This window comes from Ixodes scapularis, unplaced genomic scaffold, assembly GCF_016920785.2.
Source record: "Ixodes scapularis isolate PalLabHiFi unplaced genomic scaffold, ASM1692078v2 PGA_scaffold10__122_contigs__length_95168666, whole genome shotgun sequence".
NCBI classification, from domain to species: domain Eukaryota; kingdom Metazoa; phylum Arthropoda; class Arachnida; order Ixodida; family Ixodidae; genus Ixodes; species Ixodes scapularis.
Window position 1 is genome coordinate 80,523,960 of NW_024609836.1, and position 22,931 is coordinate 80,546,890.

A 22,931-nucleotide genomic window follows, 5' to 3' on the forward strand; every position below is an offset into this window, starting at 1 on the left:
TAAATCATGATGCTTCCATTCTTCAAATATACGAAACAACCGAAAGTCGAGACAAGCTTATTGGTATATGACCAAGTTTTTGTATAATAAAACCCTTGACATTATTAAGTTTTTATGTCCTAAAGTGTACAATATAACAAATACCATTACGTATGCATTGACCATTAGATTAGACACTTTTTATAATATAATATTTTTCATGACATTGCTCCGTGTTGCAGCTTTCATACCATAAAACAATTCGTTTATTTATTCCAAATTATGAATGGTACGTTTTGTGTTATGATGAATACCATATACGAGCCTTCCTTATCATGAAGAGCTTACTTGACATTAGGAATACTTAAAATCACAGACGATCTTACATCAAAATTTTCATAACGCGAGTAAGGTGATGTCATGAAGTGTTCGTGGCATGAACATTTTCTGTCACAAAACGTTTATACGATAAAGCTTTCATGTAATGAAAGGGTTGATACCATGCATATTTTTAATCTCCCGGAGAAAATCAACCAAGGAATTGTTCACGCTGGGGCACGCATGAAAGAAGTGAAAGCACCTGTCTCTGTTGGATTCTTTAGATACCCCCTCCTTCCTTTTCTGAAATTCAGGGGAACATGCATCTCCATTTCTATTTCCTGTGATGTGCTTGTTCCTGAACTGTGTTTCTCGTCTTCCATTCAGGGGCTTGCCAAATTAAGAATGTTCCGGAGTGCAACGACGCCGTGATCGAAGCATGCGGGGAACAGTTCGTGGCCTTTGCCCACGGTCCACGAGTCGCAGAAACGCTCAGCGAACTCGAAGAGAGTTGCAAGTAAGCTCAACTACGCCTACTGAGTGAACTATACGCCGGAAAGAGGGATGACACTGGAGCCGTCATGGTGCTTAATATCATGGTTGCCAGATGATATGTGGAATTACCTGAAATCGCAGGAAATACTTTTGTGTCCACCATAAATGTCAGAACAGCCCACGACTAAGCCAAACCACGTCGTCCGAGTTTCCTGACACCGCGTACCTAAAGATCGGAAAGTAGCATTTTCTAAATCGTAACCATCGCCGGTCGTACCCGCCTTGAACAAAAAAGGCATCAAGATGGCGGCGGGGGTCGGGAGCGGTACGAACAGACATGAGACGTCACGTACAGAAGTGAAGGTGTTGTGCATTGTCTTATTTGTTTATTCCTTCAATTACGCTAAGCTTGACACAAGAGTCTGTTTTCAAATATGAATCGCAGTTTCAACATCTACCGGAGATCCTACTAGGTGCGTTTGCAACGAAGAGCACATCACGACCAGTAGGTATAGAAAGGGTATCGACATTGTGATAAGAACAGCTAGGGGCTTGTTATATGATCCACTACTATATGCTGTATGCTCTACCAGATGGCACTCATCTGGGGGATCATATAGCAGCTTAAATTTTGCCATACCAATGTCGGTAATGAACTTGTATTCTATCAAGCACCCTCACCTTCGCAAGTCAATGGCAGGCTAGGACGTGCTCACCACTTTGAAGTTCTTTCTCAGTCACTTTCAGTTTCTATGGTGACGAAAATGCAACCGGTCAGAACGAAGCTCCAACCCACATAGACGCCTAGATAAAATTTTAAACACCAAAGCGCGTTAGAGCCGATTGTGTGCCGCCCACAGATTCACTGATTCTGAGTTAGAAATGAACGCTTACGATGCTTTTGTGTCCAATTTCTGCGTCGACATGTACTAACCCCCAAATGTATACACCTCGCATAGTCCGCTTAGGAGCATATTCAACGCCTTTTTTCGTCAGTCAGTAGAATGCCTTTATAAGTGCGGCGCAGATGCCATTCCTCAGATGATGACGATAATGATCAAAGTGGCCAGACTGAATTTCGAAAAAGGACTTGGCCTGGTGAATCCCGAACATTCTCTTCTCGCTCTGCAGCCAATCAGAGTAGGGCACGAGCCACCAAGATCTCCGAAGAGCCAATCAGGAAGGAGAGAACATAATAAACCCCGCCCTGTTTTTTTTTATTATATTGTCAGTGCCTCTATTTATGTTTTCCGTTTTTATGGTCGTTCTACACTGAGCAGTGTAATCAATTGTTTCATTCGAACACGCTTCCCGAACAGAAGTCGCTCTAGAAAAAGAGAAAAAATATGGAGCGACTACTTTCTCCCAATGCTTTTGGGAGAGCCAATCGCCGCAAATAAACGGAGCGAACTCGCTGAATGGCGAGGCTGAACATATGTTTACGTCTAAAAATTATCTAAAAAAAAATTTAAAAAGTTCGTTCGGGGCATTGAGTATGGCGTTTAATGTGCTTACGTCCCTGAGAGCTTAAGAAACGCATAGCATGACTAATTATGTCAACGCTTCTTGCTTCGTAAATTGTTACTCGGGGCTTTTTTTTTTTTTTTTTCGGCGCATCACACCTTGTCATACTGTGACTATTCGCGATTCCTGCAAAACAGACGGCACCTAGCGGCAAAGAACTTAACTGGACGGGACAGGTGCTTTGCGGTTTCTGCTAGTCTCTGAGTGTGGCTTGCTTGATTACATGTTGTCGGCGGCTGTCGAGGTGGAACAGTTGTCTCGGTTACTGTAGTTACTGTGGTACCTGCGTGTTGCCCAAGTAGCTCTGAACCCAACCTACCGCGGGAACCAGAAATTGTGCGTTCATCAACGTTACTGAGCACAGTAGAAGGACGGTGGACGGTACTTCCTTCGCTTCCCCGAAGGTGGTCAAGCCACCGGAAGCTCGCGCTTACAGCGACACATCGCAGCAGGTCTGAAACGAGAGCCTATTAATCGTGAGCAAACCATTTAGAGTCCAAAGCTTACCTGGCGAAACCCGAACGTTGTGCGTTGAGCTGGAACGTGTACGGCACGACCTGTTTAGGCTGCCATATTTGCCCGATAACGGAGACCCCTATAGGTCAATGGAGTCTCGAATATGCGGTATTCACTTGCGGCCATAGCAGAGACCGCAGCCACTCAACATGCAGCTGACCGTCTGGCTTTCACAGTGCTATACCAGCGTGTATTCTACACAATCGCCGACAGCCAGTGTTAGGAGCCTATAAGTATGAGCTCGTTCTGGGCATGCACGGTGAAGAGTGTACTCGAATATGGTTCAGCGAATGCCCCTTATACTAGGGGTACTTTAACCGCCCCACGTGGTCTTTAAAGATAAAATATTCGAAAATATGCAGATGAATGACCAGAACTTGACCGAATGGAGCAAAAGGTTACGAGGACGCCAAAAGAAAAATATTTTGTCCGCGACGAGATGGTACCTTTGTTTCATCCGATCAAGTACGGTTCGTTTTTCTGCGCGTCTTCGAGCATTTCTCTCTACAGCAGGCATACTAGCCAGAGTGAGTCGGCGAAAGAGGAGAACACGACGGTCGATCATTGCAGGCGGGAGCTGAAGGGCCTCGCGTGCGCCCGGAACTACGCCGAGCGCTGCCTGGTGGTGGGCTTCTTCCGTGGCGCCGCATTCACGGCCCTCACCACGCTCAAGGAGGAAATGGACAGGAAGTGTGACTCCTCGCACCCGAACCACAAGCGTGAGAATATTGCTCGAGATTCACCACACATTTTCTGGCGCTCCATTCTTTTGGGGGTAAAAATTGGGCGCTTGATACCCTGAAAGGTTCTCTGAGCTTACCAAACTAAACAAATTTTTGTATTGCCAAGATTTTTTTTTTTTTTTTTTTTTTGGGGGGGGGGGGGGGGGGAGGCAGGTTATTTATTATCTCGGAATTCAAAATGGAGGATGAATAAAACGGGGAACGACCGTGATTCCAAAAATATTCAAATTCTCCCGCACTTTCCAGTGGGTGTCGTCACATAACGTATTTCATGTAAGTCGAGCAGGCAGTCTAAGAAACAGTATTTTGAGCATGCTTTTTTTTAATTTTAGTAAAGTGAGCTTAACCAACGTTCATTTAACACCGTCAAAATTTCTTGTAATCCACCGGGAACAATTTGGTAATATTGCCTTATTTTAGGACATCTGACGTCACGTTTTTATTGTTGCCAGTAAAGTCTCCTAGCCTCTCGGACCAAAATTAAAACTTCAATAACTTCGAAAAAAAAAACATATATATTGTTTCTTGCAATTGGGATACTAGTTCACATATGTCTGCTAGTGTATTAAACCAGTTTTGAGGTAAATCAGTGGCTCAGTGTATCAGTGAGGCAAATCAGCGAACTAGAGCACGCCGATGGGCACTTGCAGATTACAGATCACGGGATGAAAAACCTTTCAAGTGGTCAGAAAACAGACATACTAGTTTCCTGCGGCGAATATGCTGCCGACGAATTTCAGAGGAAGGTGCTTTTGTGTGTGTTCGCAGGTTACCTAGAGAACGCGCACTGCCTAAACAAAGCTGGTGAGCGCATTCACAAGTGCGTGGAGCTCTTCAAGGAGGAGCTGTACACGGTCGCCCTAAAGGCTGCCACCAGCAAGAGGATTCCTTACGGATGCTGGTAAGCGCCCTAAAACGGCTTTCAGGAATACGGGGCCGGAAACACGTCTTCGACTGGCGCGTGTTTTGCCTACACCACCTGGAAGACAAGGCCTGCTCATGACGTCATTTTTAATGGATCTCCGGCCCGCCCGAAGCGGCAAACACACCGAAGCTAAACGAGAGATGCCACGAAGAGGCAGACGAGTCTATCTTAGCGTTGCTGCCCGCTAGCGTCGCGCTCTTTGTGAGACGCTGAAAGACATGTAAGCAGCGATTCTGACGCACGTTCTAAGTGGTATTGAGAAAATGAATGAATGAATCAATCAATTAATGATTGAATTTATTGGATCTGGAGGGCTCTCTGGCCAGTTTGGGGAGAGGGTGAGTGGGGGGTAGGGCGTTTGCAATCCTCAGGTTCTGCTGACGAGTTGGTCCTCTTTGGCAAAGGCCCACAGCGCGAGTAGTTTTTCTTCTATATGATTCGTATCAGTATTTACAGTCTATGAGAGTTTGGACCCCAGGAGGTCTGTGGTTGTTGCTAATGGATTCCAGAGACGGTCAGGACCGGTTATGGTTGAGGTTTCTTGCCGACGCTGTTTGAAAATGAGTTGGTCGGGAATACTCTCTGTGTTTATGCTTCCTGTAATTTTCCTATCTTCCGATGACGTTCTTAGTTGTGGCCTAACCAGAGCGAGCACTGGTAAGGACTTGGGCCTTCCTTCGAGTGTGTCTGGGTATGGGATGTATGGATATGGTGTGCCGAAGCTGCTCCTTGCTCTTATGTATTGTTACTGCTCATTGCTCTTCCGGGGACAGTTTGCTCTAAGGGATGGGCGTTGAAGAATAGAGGGGGGGTTGAGAAGAATCTCAGTCGCAAGAATGTGTGCCTCCTCGTTGCCTGTGTTCCCAGCGTGGTCTGGTGTACACTGTACACGTATTTTGATGTTATGGCCTCTTCGGAATTTCATGCTGAGTTCCTTAATAAGTATAGGGCGTAGAGTTCCGTCGTGCGGGGTTTCGTAGCGTTTTGAGAGCCTCCAGGCTGTCCGTCAACATGCTAGTTTTAGTCACTTTTTAGGATGTGTGTTCCATCAGTTTCCTTATTCCCAGAAGGACAGCCTGCAACTCGAGCTCCGTTGTGGAGATAATGTCGGGTGTAGAAAGGCTCTGCACGTCTTTTGCATTCCAAAGGTGTCAGTTGCAGCTGAGCCAGTAAGCCGCCGCAATGCTGCCATGGTCCGCCCACGTAGATCTTCCGTTCTTTTGGGGCATGCCGCAGGAGCTGCTTGCGCATACGCACTCTTTTGGTAGTTACTTTCACGGGCATAAGTAGGATTCCATGTTTTCGAAGTTTATTTTTCGTCCAATTCGGAGGCTGTTTATCGGAGTTGATTCTTTCCGAAAATTCGAATTTTATCGGAGTTCATTTTTGTTCTATTCCCGATTCTCCAAAATTCAGAGTTGAATTTCGCAGTGTTTCCTATTAAGAATAAATAAATAATATCAGTGTGTAAACGTACGCTAGATCAAAAACAAATGCGCTTTTATCAATTAATATTTCTTCAGCTAGATTTGGCGTTCGTGCCATTACCATTAGAAATACAATTTGTCCCACGACAAAAGTTGCACACAAGTGTTCCCTAGATAAACGTCGATACTTTAAAATCACTAGGCTCCTGGAGGTAGTCGCTGAGAAGCTTGTATTCATTCCAACCTACTCCATGAACCAACCCCGCGGCCATGCGAGATGGAGTGGTAAAGGATGTAATAGAGAAGTTTCAACTGCCCCTCTTCCCCACTTTATGCAATCTCTATGGTCACAACCTTTCCTTCCTCTCTAAAGTACAAATAGTAGGACCCAAACTCGAAACATAAGCAGTGACTTTTGTCGCTACCCGAAAGTACAATGACCTGTTATCCTGATTGAGATTAGAAAGGTAAATGTGAAGGCATTTTCCCAGAACTATTGACCCCATACTGCTGATTAAACTTAATTGTAAAATCCGAATTGACCAAAATTTTGCCGACGGGTGTTTTTCGGAGTTTTTCAAATTTATCCGAAAACACGGAATCCCAGGTATAGGTTTTGCTGTGGTCATGAGTATGTCTTTCCAGGGGGGTACCGTGGAGTCAAACGTTGTCACGTGGAATATGTGGTCGTCGTATTCCAAAAGACGTTAACCCTGCGGGGTGCGAAGGCGTTGTGCCTGGTCGTTGTTTGCCTTGGTTGATATATCTTGTAGAGCGGGGAGTTTACTGTACCTGTATAGCACTTTCGTGCGTGTGTGATGCGGGAGTCCGGGTATGATCCGCACGGTTTGTCGGAAGAGGCCTTCAAGTTTCAGTAGCTATACTTGTGTGAGCTGATAGCGTATAGCTCCGTAACATGCGCGTGAAACTAGGACGGCTTCCACAAGCTTCCCGGCAATGTCTTGTGCTGCTCCTCCGAACTTCTTGGATATGCGCCCAATTAGATGGAGGAACTTCCTCCAAACCGGTGCGAGTTGCTTGAGCCACGTGTTCGCTCCTTCTTCGAAACTGATGTGAATCACCAATTTACGAATCCAGCCTTCATCAAATTGGAAAAGGGTCTTTTTCTTTTTTTTGTAACGTGAATGACATTTTCATTCTTTTCTCGGTAGATCCCTCGATACGGAAACTTTTTTTTTTTTTCGGCGATACTTGCATGCTTTTTTTGATAAGGAGGAGTGCGTTCTGAAGTTATTCACATGCACGCTCTGTGCTTTCGAAATCATCATACTCCAATCAGAGCGTGATGTCGTCCGTATAAACCGTAAATCTGACGGTATATTCATTTTCAAGGGCCGTCGCTTTGAATCTCATGAGAATATTAAAGAGCATCGGTGAGATGACCGATCCTTGGAATACTCTGGCTTCGTTGCTGTATAAGTGAGGGCTCGTTGTTGCTGCGTGAATTTAGAATGTATGGTGACGAAGGAACCCCTTGACAAAGTTAAGCATGCGCTGGCTTGGATAAGCTTCTCGTTAACTGTTAAGTAATCCGTTTTTATTCTTCTTTTTTTGCAGTGCCTACAACGGCCTGTTCCGCTGCAAGCAAGAGAGCCTCGAGCAAGCCTGCGGAGACCCCAAGACAATCCAGCTTGTTCACGAGACCGCCGAGCACGTCCTCGGTGACCTGGTCAAAGTCTTCTGCGGCCGTTACGAGAGCGGCTCGTCCGACTGCAAGTCCCTGGGAAAGCTCCCGGCCCTCGCCGCGAACGAGACCGCGCCTCGGAGCTTCATCCTCTTGCTCAAGGCCTTCGTGACCACGCTGCCGTAACGCCTATCAGTCGTATCTGAGGCGACAGCCTCCTTGGCCCGACGCCTCTTAGGTGACGAGGTCGTAGTGCTGAATTTTCGGTGTTACCCAATGAAGGCCAACGCAAGGAACAGTTTGGACACGGCTACTGTGTCAACGTTCACCAGAGACTCGTGCTCCTACTGATTGAACATGCATTTCAGCCGACCGCTGACGTAGTACTGGTGTCCAACCTCTTCCACGTTGACCTTCTTTAATTAAGTGACATCGAATACGCATCACTATGGCTTTGTTATTTAGGATGAGTTATGTGGCCAGTTTCAGAAGCGCCAGTCCTGGACACCTAAAAATACGTCCTACCAGATCGCTGTGTCACAACTCCGGGCGACACGAGTGCCTCTTAAAAGGGGTGCTTGTACCTACTCACGCCAGCGGCGTTGCTCCTAACACTTCTTGAACTTATGAATAGATTCCTGTAAAGCACCCCACCACCCCCGCCATCACTATCCACTACCCGTCAAAAGCCACGTTCGACACCAACTTGAGCACGCCATCTAGAATCCGCACCAGAAACGCGGGAATATGCTCGTAATCAAACTGTCCAAAACGAGCAGCGCAGTTGGCAACATCATTTCATTTTTTCTGCTTAGTATCGCTAACAAGCTCTATATTGACTCCCAAGGTATGTTTTTTGTGTCCCATCTACAAGCGCCTCTGTGTTCATCTCAATGTTTGTTTCCTCGAGTCTCCCTCCATCGCACTACCTCAGCAACGAAAAAAACTGGGTCACCTCCGCGGTCCCACCGGGGACTCGTGATTGGAACGGTCATCCAACTCCATCATCACTATCAACCAAAATTCCAGGAATCTTCATGTATTTACTTCTTCTAACGGTTGTACGGACGCTTAATTCATTACTAAAGTTGTGTGGTGGGTGACTTTATTTTGCAGTGTTTCTTACCCAATTTCATTAACGGCGTCAAGTTTCGCCCGCGTCGTCCACGGGGGCTTTGAACATGCTTATCACGTGGGTTCGGAAAGCAACCCACAAGCACTGTTGGCTTTTAGTCAATCGCTCAATACCTCCACTACTTCCCAGGTCTCAAAAATAGGAAAGAAAAGGGGTTATGTTCAAACTCTTACCCAAATAGATCCCAGCTACTTCGGCGGTTGTGTCACGTGATAATACAAATAGAGCGACGCTAAACGTGGGGAGGTTTTCGAACACAAAGGTACAAAAGCCTTACCCGGGTGTGAAATCGAGTAAATTTTGGAACACGACCAGGAATACGAGGGCCCGGCAGAACAGATGAACAGCATTGGCCGGTGCCATGTGACGTCAAATCTGACGAGCACCGAGGTCCCCGTAAAGCGGACCAAGCGAGAGGAAAAATCGCGATGTTTGCTTGGTGGTGCTCAAACAGACATCGGACTGCCGGACTGCCGGGCGCTTCAACTTCCACAATTTTCGACGGAGTCCTGTCGCCTGACAATTTCTGAAGTGTCCTGTATGGACAGACATTTACGGATACTTCAACACCGTAATTTTCAAGCTTCCGCAAAAACAAAAAAAAACAAAAAAGGTTTGCCTCTGTTTCTGAACTTAAACGACAACAAAATAAGTTTTTGACTCAGCAATGTCGCTTTTTAGTTTACTTGCGTCACACGTGTGAAAAATGCGAACCGATCGGATATAATTTACTCATTCCTTTCAAGGGGTACTGAAAACAATTTTAGACACTGTGTGTAATGAATGTATCTAACGAGGGTCAGGAACCTAGGAAAAGTGTCTAAAAAGGTTTTGGAAAATGCCTGTTTTTTTTTTCGTTTTTTTCTCGAAAATATGCTATTAAGGAAAAAAGGACCAAAATTAACAAACTGTTTCTTTGATTCTTTTCAACCTCACTGGTCCGGAGTTATTCTGCAAAAGATCACTCCACCCTGAAGGCACAGCAGAAGGATTGTTGTACAAGATTCACCGCCAGCAGACAGCTGGAGAGAGCACGTATTTCTGCCGCGGTTTAGTGTGAAGGCAAGAAATTTCTCAAGGGTGCAGGTTCCTGCCTGTGGAGAGAACAGGTGTTTATTGTTCTTGCCTTTGAGCTCTTGGCGTATACTCAAATGTGGGAATGGCCGCGGATCAGTGTAATATCAAAAATGGATATTACTAACGTATACGCCCTAGCTATACTATTCACATTTCGACCCCTTCGCCACAGCAGTTCATATTTACATGCAATTCCTAGGGGATGTCGCCGTCTCTGCCATACGTATCGGTTCTGCTTCCCTGGTCTCTGATTATAATAAAACCGGTCGCAGACCAATGTGAAGCGCAAGTTCGTCTGCTTCTTGCAAAAGGGTTGCGACGGTATCAGAAAACCAAACTCTTATTGGCTGATTAGAAAAAAGATAGTGGGTAGACGTGAAGGCATTCAGCATTGAGCCAAGTCTACCCACTATCCCTTCAATCAAAGAAAATCAGAACTCGGCGTCGTTCTGACGTCACTGCAACCCTTGCGCAAGAAGCAGACGACTTGCTCTCCGAATACCACGTAGAAGACAAGGCCTGCGGATGACGTCATCATAAGTGGATCCCCACCCGCCCCAAGCGGCAAACATGCTGGAGAAAGAGTCGGCGCCAAGTGGCAGACACGTCCGTCTTGGAGTTGCAGGGTGATAGCGTCACGATTGTTGCAAGCCGCTTCAAGAGGCGCTGGCAGCGATGCTGACGTAAGCTAGGTGGCGCTGAGTGCCTCCACTAGTGATGACGTTTAGGGAGCAAAGATGCAGGCCTTGTGGGCCTAAAATGATTTTGTGAATGTTATATTTCCCGTAGATAGTACGTGAACCCTATCTTGCAAGTACTGCATCGGCCTATGCACACGCGTTGAACGCGTTCTAGAACTACCCGATAGATGGCACCAGTGTGCCAGTGTGTTCTCTGGGTGTGTTAAGGCCCGTTTACACACTTGCAACCGAGTAGGACCGGCTTTGAGAAGACCTGTTCTTAAGCCTCTTGCGACGGCTTAGGACCAGATGCGCTGCTGTGGAGCAGGTCCTAAGCCGTCGCAAGAGGCTTAAAGACCGGTCTTGTCTCAACTGGTCCTACTCGGTTGCAAGTGTGTGAACATATTTCTAAGCGGCTGCAAGGGAACGCAACGCACTTCATCACAGTAAAACGGAAATGTGTGGACCAGCCTTCAGGTATGTATGTATAGTAGGTTCCCCGAAAGTTCCACAGGCTCTGCGACAGGGACTGCCACGATGGAGGTCTTCATCCGTAGTCAGAACTGTTGCGTCAGGGATAGGTTTAACATGGCAATAACTTTTATTACGTCATACCTGGAGGGCCTGTGCTAGCTTCGGGAAGAGTGATCGTCCTGATGAATTTAACGTCTGCCCTCCATTTTCTCTACTACCGTTGGATGGGTAGATGGACGGACAGATGGATAGTAACGGCTCTACCCTTGATAACGGGCGGTAGCTTGCGCCACCTTGCCTAAAAACGTGTGACTTGCTTTTGAGTCGTTGCCAGTGCACACTGGTATTGTGGACCACGGGAAAGCTGATCTCCTGACTTATCGACACGCTTAGTGTCGCTCTTCACCGATAAAACGAGTCAGGGAGATTTGAACGCGATTTCTTAACAGAGAAGTGCCAGCCACACCCAGGGGTTGCTAAGGAACCAGCCCCTCCTGCGATCACTTGTAAGCTCCCAAGAGAATCATCGATGGAAAACTGTGCGGACACAAGATACATTCCGTAAAAAGTCCAGCGGGGGAGTAACCCCACCCGACAGAATTGCGGCGCACCGGAGGACATCGAACACGCGTGCTTCCGGTAGTCACAGTGTAGCAAAAAGAGCGCAAAGCCTCGCTGCATCGTCACTCCCTGAGTAGTTTGCCCGTTCCCACTTCTCAAGGGCTCCTTATCCCAGATGCACCACGTCGACTATAGGCAAGCCCGAGCACGTAAATACCTCTTGTATACTTTACGAGGTAGACAGGCTTGGCCAATCGTTTCCAAACACCCGCACACACCACAACAAAAAAAGTTCAGAATGACCCTGAGCTCGACTCACAGCCCAAGCACGCCGTTAATTGGGAGAATTCCTAAATTTCATTTCAGCCACCTTCGGATTTCTGTTATCCTCAAGCCGGGTAGTGAATTTCTCCGTAGCGGCGACCCACGTCCCTCCCTGCTTCATTCTTTCCTTCTTTCAGCCGCAGTCCCTGTGCTAATACATCACAGGAAAGACAGTGAGAGGACACTGTCCGAGGCGACACTCTTTCTTGAGTGACTGCGTCACATAGCTCAACAAAAAAAACTGTCTGTAGACATGTTCAAAGCGCGGAAATGTATATAAAGCAAACATGCTCCAAACACACTTGAGGTGCGTGTCCGCAGGAAATTCTGTCACCATGTCCGCAGCGAACTCCAAGTCTTTTTGTATGATGTTTTCGAGCAGGGTGAATGGGGCTTTATAAGTTCTTGTCGCCGATACAGCGAGCATCGGAACAACGTGTCGCTGCTTTGGTCCTCAGCCAACCTTGAGAAGCTCGTGGCACCGGCGTTACGTGAGCGCCGACCCCGTCTCTGCCAGGCATCCCCCGCAGGGCCCGACGCGGGCGTCGACCAGACACGCGACCTTGCACACTGCGCGCTAGAGAGCCTAGACTTAAGAGAGGAAGCAACAAAAACAACGGAGAGCTTTTCTTTTTTTTAAATTCAATATCGGACGCTTTTTGGGTGAATCGGTCGCTGTCGCGTGGAGAAAGAAGGAGGATAGCTAGTGGGTGAGAAAGCAGACACACTTGCAGACGACCAAAGCTTTCGTCACCTCCCCAAAAGATGGTATTGCAAACGCGGTCTACAAATCACGTGAGCCCTATCGAGCAGTTGGAAGCACTCTGAACTCTAGGCACACTTCTCTGAAAACGCCTCGCGTCGCGCGCGCGCGCGCACGATAGCAGCGTTTATTTGAGTCAAGGCAGCCACGCGTCTTATCCAATCGGTTGCTGGCGAAAGTGTGCCGGACGTCCGAATAAAGGAACGAACCTTACCTCAGCCGCGAGATCGTCGCTCAATTTAGTCCCAGCGGCTCCGGGGATGGTGCGAATTGCGGCGAGCTGGCTCTTGGTGGCCTTAGGTGAGCTTCACCGTGCGCACTCCGCGTCGCTCTGCATTCAAAGTCTCGACCAGACCTGCCTAAGGGTTTTCCTGAAATTTCCGGATCTCGTGGACTTTTATACTGACGATTCGTTTGGTGTCAGATTTGTGTTAGTCTGAATTACGAATGGCGGAGGATTGGTGTCCGAGTGCGTAGACAGAAGGCAGCTCGGAGCACGTAGACCGAAAGTTCGCGCCCAGGCTTCAATCCCCAGTTCTGCCCGTTTGGATCTGGATGAGCATTGCACCGGAGATCTGTCGTGTATCACTACTGCGTGACGCATGCTAAAGGCTAAAATTTGCCGGAGACACTAACACGTTCATTAGTGCTGACTAACTTCCGATTTTCTAAACATACACACAATTACACAAACGAATAATTCAATATGAGGGAGTGAAAAAGAAGTGTATTAATCCATGTAGCTGCAAATTTTTCTCTATGTCCGTACATACGCTTTTATTTATTTTATTTATTTTATTATTTAGGTATACTGTTAACCCGTTAGGGTTGTTACAGGGGTGCACAAGGCACGAGAATACATATGACCAAATACAAAAAGAAACAAGGACACTGTATCAACAACAATTCAAACATACAAAAATAGCGCTTGACATTGAATTTATAAATCGTCAAACAGCGACGAAGCAAAGACATCACACAATAACATCACAATTTTCTCATGATTATACGTGAATAGGAAATACTAAGGATTCGATAGATATCACTGAAAAAGGTTCAGAATGTTTTTTTTCAAATAAGGTTAGTGTATTTGCTGTTGTTAATTCTTGTGGTAGGCTGTTCCAATCAGTTATCGTTCTTGGAAAAAAGGAGTATTTATATGCATCAATATTTGCCGTATCTATTTGGTAGTGGTTTAAGTGGTTGCCTCTGAGAGGCCTGATCTGCCGAGCAACTATGTAAGGGTCCGTATTAAAATTAAATTGGCCATTTTGTAGCATATAAAAGAATTTAAGGCGTGCTATTTTTCTACGGTCACAGAGCGTTGGAAGGTTGAGATAGTTAAGCATTTCCTGTACTGATTCTGTTCTCTGATATCTCGACAATATAAATCTGGCTGCCATCCTTTGTATTTTTTCTAGTTTATTTATCTGATAGGCTCTAAAAGGATCCCAAATTATAGAAGCGTACTCTAGAGTAGGCCGTATTAGTGCTTTATATGCAGTTAGTCTTGTCTCAGGGGGAGCGAGCTTGAGATTGCGCTTGAGATACCAGAGTTTTTTCCTAGCAGCTGAGCACACATTGTCAACGTGAGTTTTCCAGCTTAAGTTTGATGATATGGTAAGGCCAAGATATTTAAACTCGTTCACCTGTACTAAAGGTTCGTTTCCAAGCTTGTATACGAATGGTAGAATATTTTGTTTTTTGTTAGTTATAGTACAATGTATAGTTTTAGTTAAGTTAATTTTCATTTTTGACTCCTCTAAATTTAGCGTACGAATCGAGGTCACGTGACAACATGACAACACCGTGACGTCACGACGTGCCACGTCACGTGTATTTCTCAATAAATCTAGTATAAAAATGACTTCACGTGCCCTGCTGTCACGTTATGTGGCCGTGTGATGTGACGTCAGTGTCAAATCGTAGTATCACGTGATATTACAACGTCACGTTATTAGACGTCACATTACCTGACGCGACGTCAATTTTATCGCTTAATTAAGGGGGAAATTGTTAAACAATTTATTCGTGTTCAGTCCTCCTAAACGACAGCTTGGTGTCTTCTAAACAAATTTAAACAATGGCTCCTTAAATGCAGTGTGGCATGCATTACTTATGGCACTTCGCAGATAAAGGTCGCTGTTACTATCGTGTTTTCGAAGGAGGTCACTCGCGAACCACGAGGTAAAAGTGATATCCAAAACTAAATTAACCTCTGAAAAACAAAAGAAACACGTAGGCGGGCGTTGTTCTTAAACATTTCGTTCTTAAATTGTGGCACCGCGGGAAAAAGGTAATTCGAGCCCCGTGAAACGTCCATTCACACAACTGCGATTGAGCGCGTAAAGGCCTGTTCATACATAAAATATAGCGCTATCACTACCCTATTAGCCACCGCTAAATATAGCACTGACCTTGCTAACACATCGCTCAAATCGCGCTAAATAAGTGATACAATACAGATACAGCGTGCTGCATAAGTGCAAAGGTACACCCAGGTCAGTGCTGCATAAACGCTGTCCAGTGTGTATTTAGCGCTGCAGTGTACGCGTAAACAAACCTTTGGAGTGCGTGTGACCGCGTTACAACTGCGGGTAACCACACGACAATCGTGCTTCATATATGCCGCGTGCCAAGTTGCTCCACTAATTTGTTACCACGCTTCCTGCAAACCACAGATACGACCTGGTGACTCGCGGCCGCGTCTCAAAGCAATGTTGTCAAACGCCCTCGAGCGCAACAGTGCTGTACGGGACTCGAGAGGCTCTACATACGGTTCATTGACCCGAGCGGTACGCGAGCGACACACGTTCCGACGAAACGCCACTGGTGACGTGGGAAACAACCGCCTCCTGGGCAATCGCAGGCAGCGCGGCCGGGCAGTTCAGGGACGATGCGAGCTGCAGCGATCACGTCATCGACTCCTGCGGCACAGATTTCCTCGTTTTCTCCAAGGCCTCGCAGCTCCCCGACACCCCGGAGAAACTGGCCGCCAGCTGCACGTGAGCGCCTCTCCCTCCTCCCCCTGTTACGTGTGCCGCACTGTTGCCCCCGTACACGTCACACGGCTAATGCTTCGTATACCAAACACATACCATTCTCTATGCAGACGAAATTACAGTATTAGCTACGGAGGACCCGCGCCTCAAAGCATCTTCAAAGCATGTTTACTTTATACATATCCATGCTTCGAAGCATACCCATGCTCTGTGCATGTTCAAAGCTCTATGCATGTTCGAAGTTGTTTTGTATAACCAATGGGACAGTCATACGAGGAAGAGACACGCCTCAGAGTTTGTCTGCAAAACTGTCTTTCGTATGATGTATGAGAAGTGTAACCGCGGCTTAAAACTTACCGTTATATATGTTCCAAAAGGGCTGGTTCGCACATTCGCGTTTGCTCTGGACCGAGGTTCTTGGGATATCTTAGAGCAGGACAACATTTAGAGAGAGAAAACATGTATTACGGAGTGCTTCCAGCTGTATTTTGTGATACGAGCGGCGAGCAGGTGACGAAAAGCGTTTACTGTCTGCAAACATATCCGCCTTTCTTCCTCGCCACGTGAAAATGCGGCACATGCGCACTTGCGACCGATCGGCGCACAAGGTGTCCGCCATTAAATTGTAAACGCTCCCCACGGTTTGAGATGAGACTTCTTCTCAATCTGAGCTCTCTAGAGAACACGGTGGTACGCTGGCGCCATCTATATGAGGTGACCCTGGAACAGCATTTCACTACATAGAGCAGGGATATCAAACTCATTCCAGTGTGGGGGCCCCTGAGAGCAGGAGATCCAACGGAGGCGGGGGCCACATTTTTCTATTTTGAGACAAAACAAAACGAACAAAGCAAGCAGCATCAGTGTTTCACGCGGAAAAACAGCTGAATGTCCCAGCGACACCCCAGAGATTTTGAGACAAGGATCATTGCGCTTTCTGTAAGCTCGTCGTTTTTCCCTCTTTAGTTTTTCATGTACGTCTACTGTGGACGCACGCCTGACGTTATAAAAAGATTTAAAACGTCATCATACCAGTGTATAGGAAGTTATTAATAGAACGAGATCAAGCTCACCATCCTTGTCCTGTCGCACAATTCCCTAAGCTCAACATAGAAAAAATATCTCTTCATGCAAGTGTTTTTCTTTTTCTGACAGTTCTTGTCGCAGCGTTATAAAGAAATGCTATCATTGTAAAGGTATTTTTGACAGCTAGAACCCTGAGCCCATACCTTTATTTTTGGCCGTTGCTCCTGCTGTGTAAGAGTTCACGCAGCCGAGGTGCCTCCTTGAGCAAAGAGCTCGCACTATTATAGTCTTGTAGTGGTTTTGCCATTCCCGTTGATTAACACGAGAAAGGACTGAGAATCAACTTATTAGACAAAGCGAAACTTGGTAAAAAAAATAGAATAGTGCAAAATGCGTGAACAGAGCAGAGCTCCTTTTCGAGTGGATATGAATTGACAATATAAAACTGTTAATGATGGCGCATTTGGCGCTCGATGAATGGGAACGGAGGCTCGCAGCCGCGGAATGCCCGTGGACCGCATCGAGAAATGGTCGTTTATAATATTCACACAAAAACAAAAACGAAACAACAAGGATACGCAAAAAGGAATTCGGAAATATACGGAAACAGCAAGTGTTCCATGGTTGCCCAATAGATGGCGCTTACGACCACGGCGAGCGAACACCAGTGTGCCTACATTCGAGAGTGTTTCCAACTGCTAATTCAGGGTCACGTGGTATTTGCAACGCAAGGTGGGAGGAGGGGGCGAAGGCGTCGACGACGAGAAGCCAGAAAGAGGAGCAAACTCTCCCTCAATTTCCCCTTTCCATTCGACAAAGAGAAAGACCCTTACCTTTTCTGCGGTGAGTAACCGCGGCAGATAAGCGAAAAAAAAAAAACACAGCGACAAGAAAGTGGACAGAGGAAGGCGCACTCGTTGAAGTTCTCTCGTTTACTGCATTGTCCGTGTAGTAGGTTGCCGCCTCGGGGAAGTTGCCGAGTAATCTCCACATCTTGCTCGTGTTTTTTAGACGTATCGTTGTTCCCTCCTTTCTTGGTGTTTAGGATCAATTTTCTTGGGAATGGGCGTGGGTGAAATCATGTTTGTCCGTTCCCACGGCGGCATTCGCTCAAGGAAGTTTTCTATGTTTTCCGTATTTTGACCGAACAGTTTCACGATGGCTCATCAGGGGGGTGTGCGCATCAGTCTGGTTCGATGGATTTCCTCATGTTGCCTTCGGAGTTGAGGATTGGAAAGGAGACGCATCTATGCAGTTCCTTGAGCTGAACATTTCACGGGAGGGCTGCAATGCTTCTCCTTGCATCATACTCCTTATAGTTTCCTTATTGCTGTTTTTTTATCGAGGTGATAAATGGAATCCCGTATACATGACTCTAGAAATCAGTAGGGGTTGGGTCAGTGTTGGGGTTACTGTTTTCCCTGCGCCTCTGAGTCCGTGGGCGATCCTTCTTATAGGTACAGTTCCTTGTTAGCAAGTGTTCGTCATTCTTTGTAGCCAGGTCATTGCTCTCATTTTTTTTTGTGTGTGTGTTTTTGTGTTTAGGGTGGTTTCGAGTATGCGGCTGCAGAACGTGGCTACAAAGAATGACCACCACTTTGAAACAAGGAGCTGTGTCGACGCAATCAGTGTTTTGACTGCCGACCTGCGGCTCAGTTTTCAATGGTGCCGAAAACTGTCACTCGCGATAAATTTCGAGGTAATTAAAAAAATGACTTACATTCGTCAGAAGACGAGGAAAGCACGGGTCATGGCGAGCAGAGCACTTTATGTGAGGGTCTTGTCCTGATTTTCGTACCCTGCAACAGATAGACCAACTCTCTGTTTATAAACAAGTCCGCGCTTTACCCGGTGTGGGCCTTGCGCATGCGCAGAAGTCCGTGTGAGAGGAAGCGTCTCCGCATGCGCAGTGCCGACACCAGCGCCGCCCTAGTGGCGGGACGTTGAGTTGGTATATAGTAGTGGGCAACGCGCGCCTCTTCTTTTTGTCAATTAACGTGTATGAAGAAAAGCTCCCCTCAAGGTCGCAATTAACGTACCGCACGTCAACTAAGTCCCCGGCCCGTCCGACATGCCTACGCCGAACACAGCTTCCGCTTCATCCGTCAAAACTAAGCCGAGTCTCATGAGGGGTGATGCAACCTAAATGTCCACTTAGGACCCACATTGCAGACAAGCCGCATTGTTACATAACGTCGTGTCATCTTCTTTAACTGCTCAGTCATTAGCATTTTACTTGTTCGCAGTTTCTTCGCGGTCGAACGGTGACACAAACAATGCACCTCGATTATCGCCGGATATATTTTCCATTCGTTTAAGGAACGAAGCCCCCCCTCCCCCCTTTCACACACACAGATTTACCTGACTTGCATACGCGTTTGCAAATAGCCATGGACGTTTCAAAGGGTAATCGGCCCACATTATCAGGTTGAGTGGAAAATGCCTTGTATACAGGTTTGCAAGCAGCCACACTTCAAAAGCCAGTAAGATCACCTTGGGGGGAAAACAGTTTTGTTTTTCATCAAGTCTGGCTACCGTGCGTAATCTGACAGGTTAGTGGGAGCTTCGGATTCGCCGTACTAGTCAACCGCCATTTCATTACCTGATTCCACTCTCTGTGCGAGGGTATGAGCGAAAGCGTGCTCACTTGGTGAAAGGTCGACCCATGACTGGTCAAACAAGCACGTAGCCTCCACCACCCCGTCAACTTAGCTGTGAACGGAGTATAGACGACGATCTATTCGCGTCTCTAGCTCGTTGTTCGCCCTCTCGCGACGGAAACGGGAAGCACTCTAGTGAGGGTCTGGCCGGTTCTACTGCTCAGCGGGCACGGCGGAACTGCTCGTGAACATGGCACGAGGAAATATCATTTCCGAATGCAAACAACACTCTCCACTGTTTTAATGCACTGCTGCAGGCGGTATTTGATTGTGCCTTACTATCTAGAGAGTTTTAGTATTGAATATAAAAGCAAACGCAAACACCGTACGTTTGTGTTAGAGTTGTATGCTCCCCACTGTGTATGCGCGCCGTCGTCGTGCGACGACAATCAAAGACCGCAATTCTGGGCTCAGCTCACGGGCAGTGTGAAACACGCAATGTTAACGCAAACACGCAGTGCTTGCGTTCGCTCGTGAACGCAATACTGAAACTCGCTTCTGCTGTACCGGTTTTCCAACGCCAACGAAACGTGCTGCAGTGAGGGAGCAGACGTCAAGCCGGTATGCGTTCCTTCGAACTGGAAAGATGAGATTGGCAAAACGACGGCGTGTACAAATAAAATAAAATAAACGATTTGAGAAGTTGCGTAATTAAAAAGAAATATATTTAAACGGAATTCCTCTTTTGTTTTTCTGTGCATTTGGTCCGGAAGGATTGGCGGCGAATTTGGAAGTTTTGCCGATTGTCAAAAGTCGCGACTTTGATAGCACCATATGCTTTACTCACAATCGTTTCCATTGCACATAAATTCCTCAGGCTAGCTAGAATATTTTCCTTTATTTTAGACATTTTTTAAACATGTTGATTAAAAATGCTGCAATTGGCACCAGCGATGACAATTTTCAAACTTGGGATTGCCAAAGTTGTTTATGTGTTTGGAATTAGATAATAGGTTACAATTTATATTAGAGCTTGAAAAAGTGTGCATTAAAATATCTTAAATGTATTATAATTAATACAGATTAGGGTAATGTAGGCAACACCACAATAATACGCCATTTAACTATAATAGCCTTTAAAGAAATGTCTCACTGTTTTTTTTTTGTTTTTTTTGCGTATGAAAATCTCTATCATCGGTATCAAGATATACTTAAACACCGGATAAAGTACTATATGCGTCACGCGTTGTTTAAAAAAAAAAAAACACTTTTGTTGTCTAACTCGGATTCCGTTTTTGGGTTTTTGTAGTGAGAACAGCGTTTCTTAATTTATACATCTTATGAACATATTCTAATCTCATCACCCGTGGCAATATTTTGCATAATCTAGATTAATTATGTTAATCTTGTGCTTAAAATAAATGCTAAAGCAATTAATCATCTAAATGACGAAAAACCCATTAAAGGGCCCCTAGTTCATTTTTTTTTTTTTTTTAGATTACAATAATCTGAGTGAGGAAAGGCAGCAAGAGCCCAGAAATATCAGTGCTGATCTTTTCACCAAATTAAACGTTCTGATACCTCTGAGCTGTATGGAAGACCCTATCTTTAAAACGGCACTGAACTGTGCAAAATATTTGGAAGCATCTGGATCTGAGACGTATATGTCACAAAAAACATTTCCGTGAACCAGTTCCTTAGCATAATAATTGCGCTGTGAGACACATCTTGAATTAGAAAAGCAGAAAACGAAATTGACACCTATATCGGAAAATTTAATCCAAAATAGAAGTTAATTTCGGTTTCGTTCCTGAATTAAAACAAGCCTCCTGGCGTAAGTGTTACGCAAAACACCATTTTTGTTTTCAGGCTAAAAAGGTTACCTGGGGGCCTCACACTCTAGCTCCCTCGTATAAGCGGGGATAATTTGTTTCACTCAGTGAAGCCAGCACACCAGACAGGCCCAGCAACTGGAATACCAGTCCGCATCTCTGACCCTCACTACAACCGCCATTTTGGAAAACGAGTGGCGCTACCTAGACCATTCCATTTAGTGCTCTCAGGGCGGCGCCATTTTGTTAGACCGCAGCGCCCTCTCCCCACATCTGGGAAGTTCAGCAGGTTCGGCGGGGTAAAACGAGAGAGAGGGCACGCGCCCGGTTCTGCTATTAGCCCCGAGAGCGAACACAAGCGTCGCTGAGATCGCCGCACCCTGATTGGGTGAGGTGCGCCGTGACGTCAGGGGAAGGACTCCGCTTCGCGATGTCCGATCCGGCTTGCTCCCCTGCCCCGGTTTCCTGGTTCGGCCCTTGTGTGCCGCAAGCACTTCGAGGAACGGGACCTTGTTTACCCGATGTACAAAACGCTGGGCTAGGCCGATACTGACGCGCTTACGTACCTTCTAAAAGCGTGCTTGTCACTTTTACCTTTATAATTGGGTTGAGAATCCCGAAAGCTATCGGCGGAAGCAATTCCGCTGATGAACCTCCCTGTCGGTCCACACGGCACAAGGCGATCATTCGAGGGGTCGGTGAAGTGGCGGCGTAAGTGTTTCAGAAGCTAGAAGTCTGTTCCTTGTATGTTCATGATTTTGGAGAATATTACATACCGCTTTGCAGGCATTTCAAATGACATTGATGTTAAAGGCCTTCAGGCGGTCCGCGAATTAGCTCGCGAACCTGACTCTGCGCGTGCAATACTCTGTATGAGCTGGTTCGCAGATGGTTTAAAGGCCTTTAAAATACTCGTGGAAAAGGGTTGTTTTACATAAATGCAGATTCTTCGTGAATTAACAATATAGTTCGTACACGTATGCAGGCATTTTTATATATTTTAGAACAGGCACAATTACTGGAAATTAGTTTGTATGGTAGCAGAGAAAACGGTCGAATTACCCCCAGTTGCCTGTATGGGATGTATTGAACTGCCCCAAATATGCACAGCAATAGTATCGTACTTTGGTATGTTTATACTTTTTCCTGGCATTCTTTCATTTTCTCAGCCTTGTGTATTCGGAAAATACACCGTTTAGTATGAAATGTCTTTTCCAATTAAAAGAGACACAGCTGCAGCTCCTCAAAAGCTTCCTCAGCCACATAACTCCCTACATCTGGACTCTGACAACAGAGGAAAACAGGAGAACCAGCATTCGAACGAGTGTCCAGTTGTAGATGCAGCACTAAGAGCAGAAAATGTGGAACCTGGTGACAGTTTGCATGTTAGCTTCTGGTATTTTAGCTTCAGGACAATTTGATTTAGCTAAGATATCAATTTAGAGGCTAAGGGGCTAATTACGGGCTAGACACCTTCACTTTTGTTTGTTGTACATTACTTGAGTGATATTATAAACATGTCCACAAACAGAACCAGTAGAGTCCACTGAAAAACTACCCGAATCCAGCAAAGGTCATATACGAGCAATATAAACAGATGTGAACAAATAACTGGTATATGCCTGTGTTCCTTCTTTCTTTACTCTATCCCTGTACTTGGGCTGTCTCACTTGTGATTCTCTCTCCACAGCCCAGACAATATATATTTAACATGCAGCTTTTCTGCTTCGGCGTTTTTGTTTACAAACAAAGATACAATAAAAGAATAGTATATATAACCTGCCAATTCATTCAGACAATCAGTAGCTTTGATTTTGTGAGGTGTATATCTATAGTGATGCTCCTGCAATTGTGGCCATAATTCTTCATTTTTATACACTAACTG

The 22,931-nt window shown here is 46.0% G+C and overlaps 2 protein-coding genes across 2 annotated transcripts in view; both read left to right on the forward strand.

Moving 5' to 3' along the window:
- The first annotated feature begins 261 nt into the window (after positions 1-261).
- Positions 262-7,758, forward strand: LOC8041743. Its single transcript, XM_040217005.3, has 5 exons — positions 262-268; positions 685-814; positions 3,403-3,551; positions 4,344-4,476; positions 7,506-7,758. Exons 1-5 carry the CDS (start codon positions 262-264, stop codon positions 7,756-7,758), a joined length of 672 nt encoding a protein of 223 aa, XP_040072939.1.
- A 5,088-nt stretch (positions 7,759-12,846) lies between these two features.
- Positions 12,847-22,931, forward strand: part of LOC121047795 — a 34,632-nt gene continuing 24,547 nt past the window's right edge. The window contains exons 1-2 of the mRNA XM_042288603.1: positions 12,847-12,886; positions 15,456-15,591. Coding sequence (XP_042144537.1) covers positions 12,847-12,886; positions 15,456-15,591 — 176 coding nt within the window. The remainder of the gene's footprint in view (positions 12,887-15,455; positions 15,592-22,931) is intronic.

Bases quoted from the DNA above. Each gene is read 5' to 3' on its own strand.
- LOC8041743 (XM_040217005.3), top strand. The intron at 3,552-4,343 runs GTGAGAATATTG...GTGTGTTCGCAG, and splicing joins CTCGCACCCGAACCACAAGC to GTTACCTAGAGAACGCGCAC. The intron at 4,477-7,505 runs GTAAGCGCCCTA...CTTTTTTTGCAG, and splicing joins AGGATTCCTTACGGATGCTG to TGCCTACAACGGCCTGTTCC.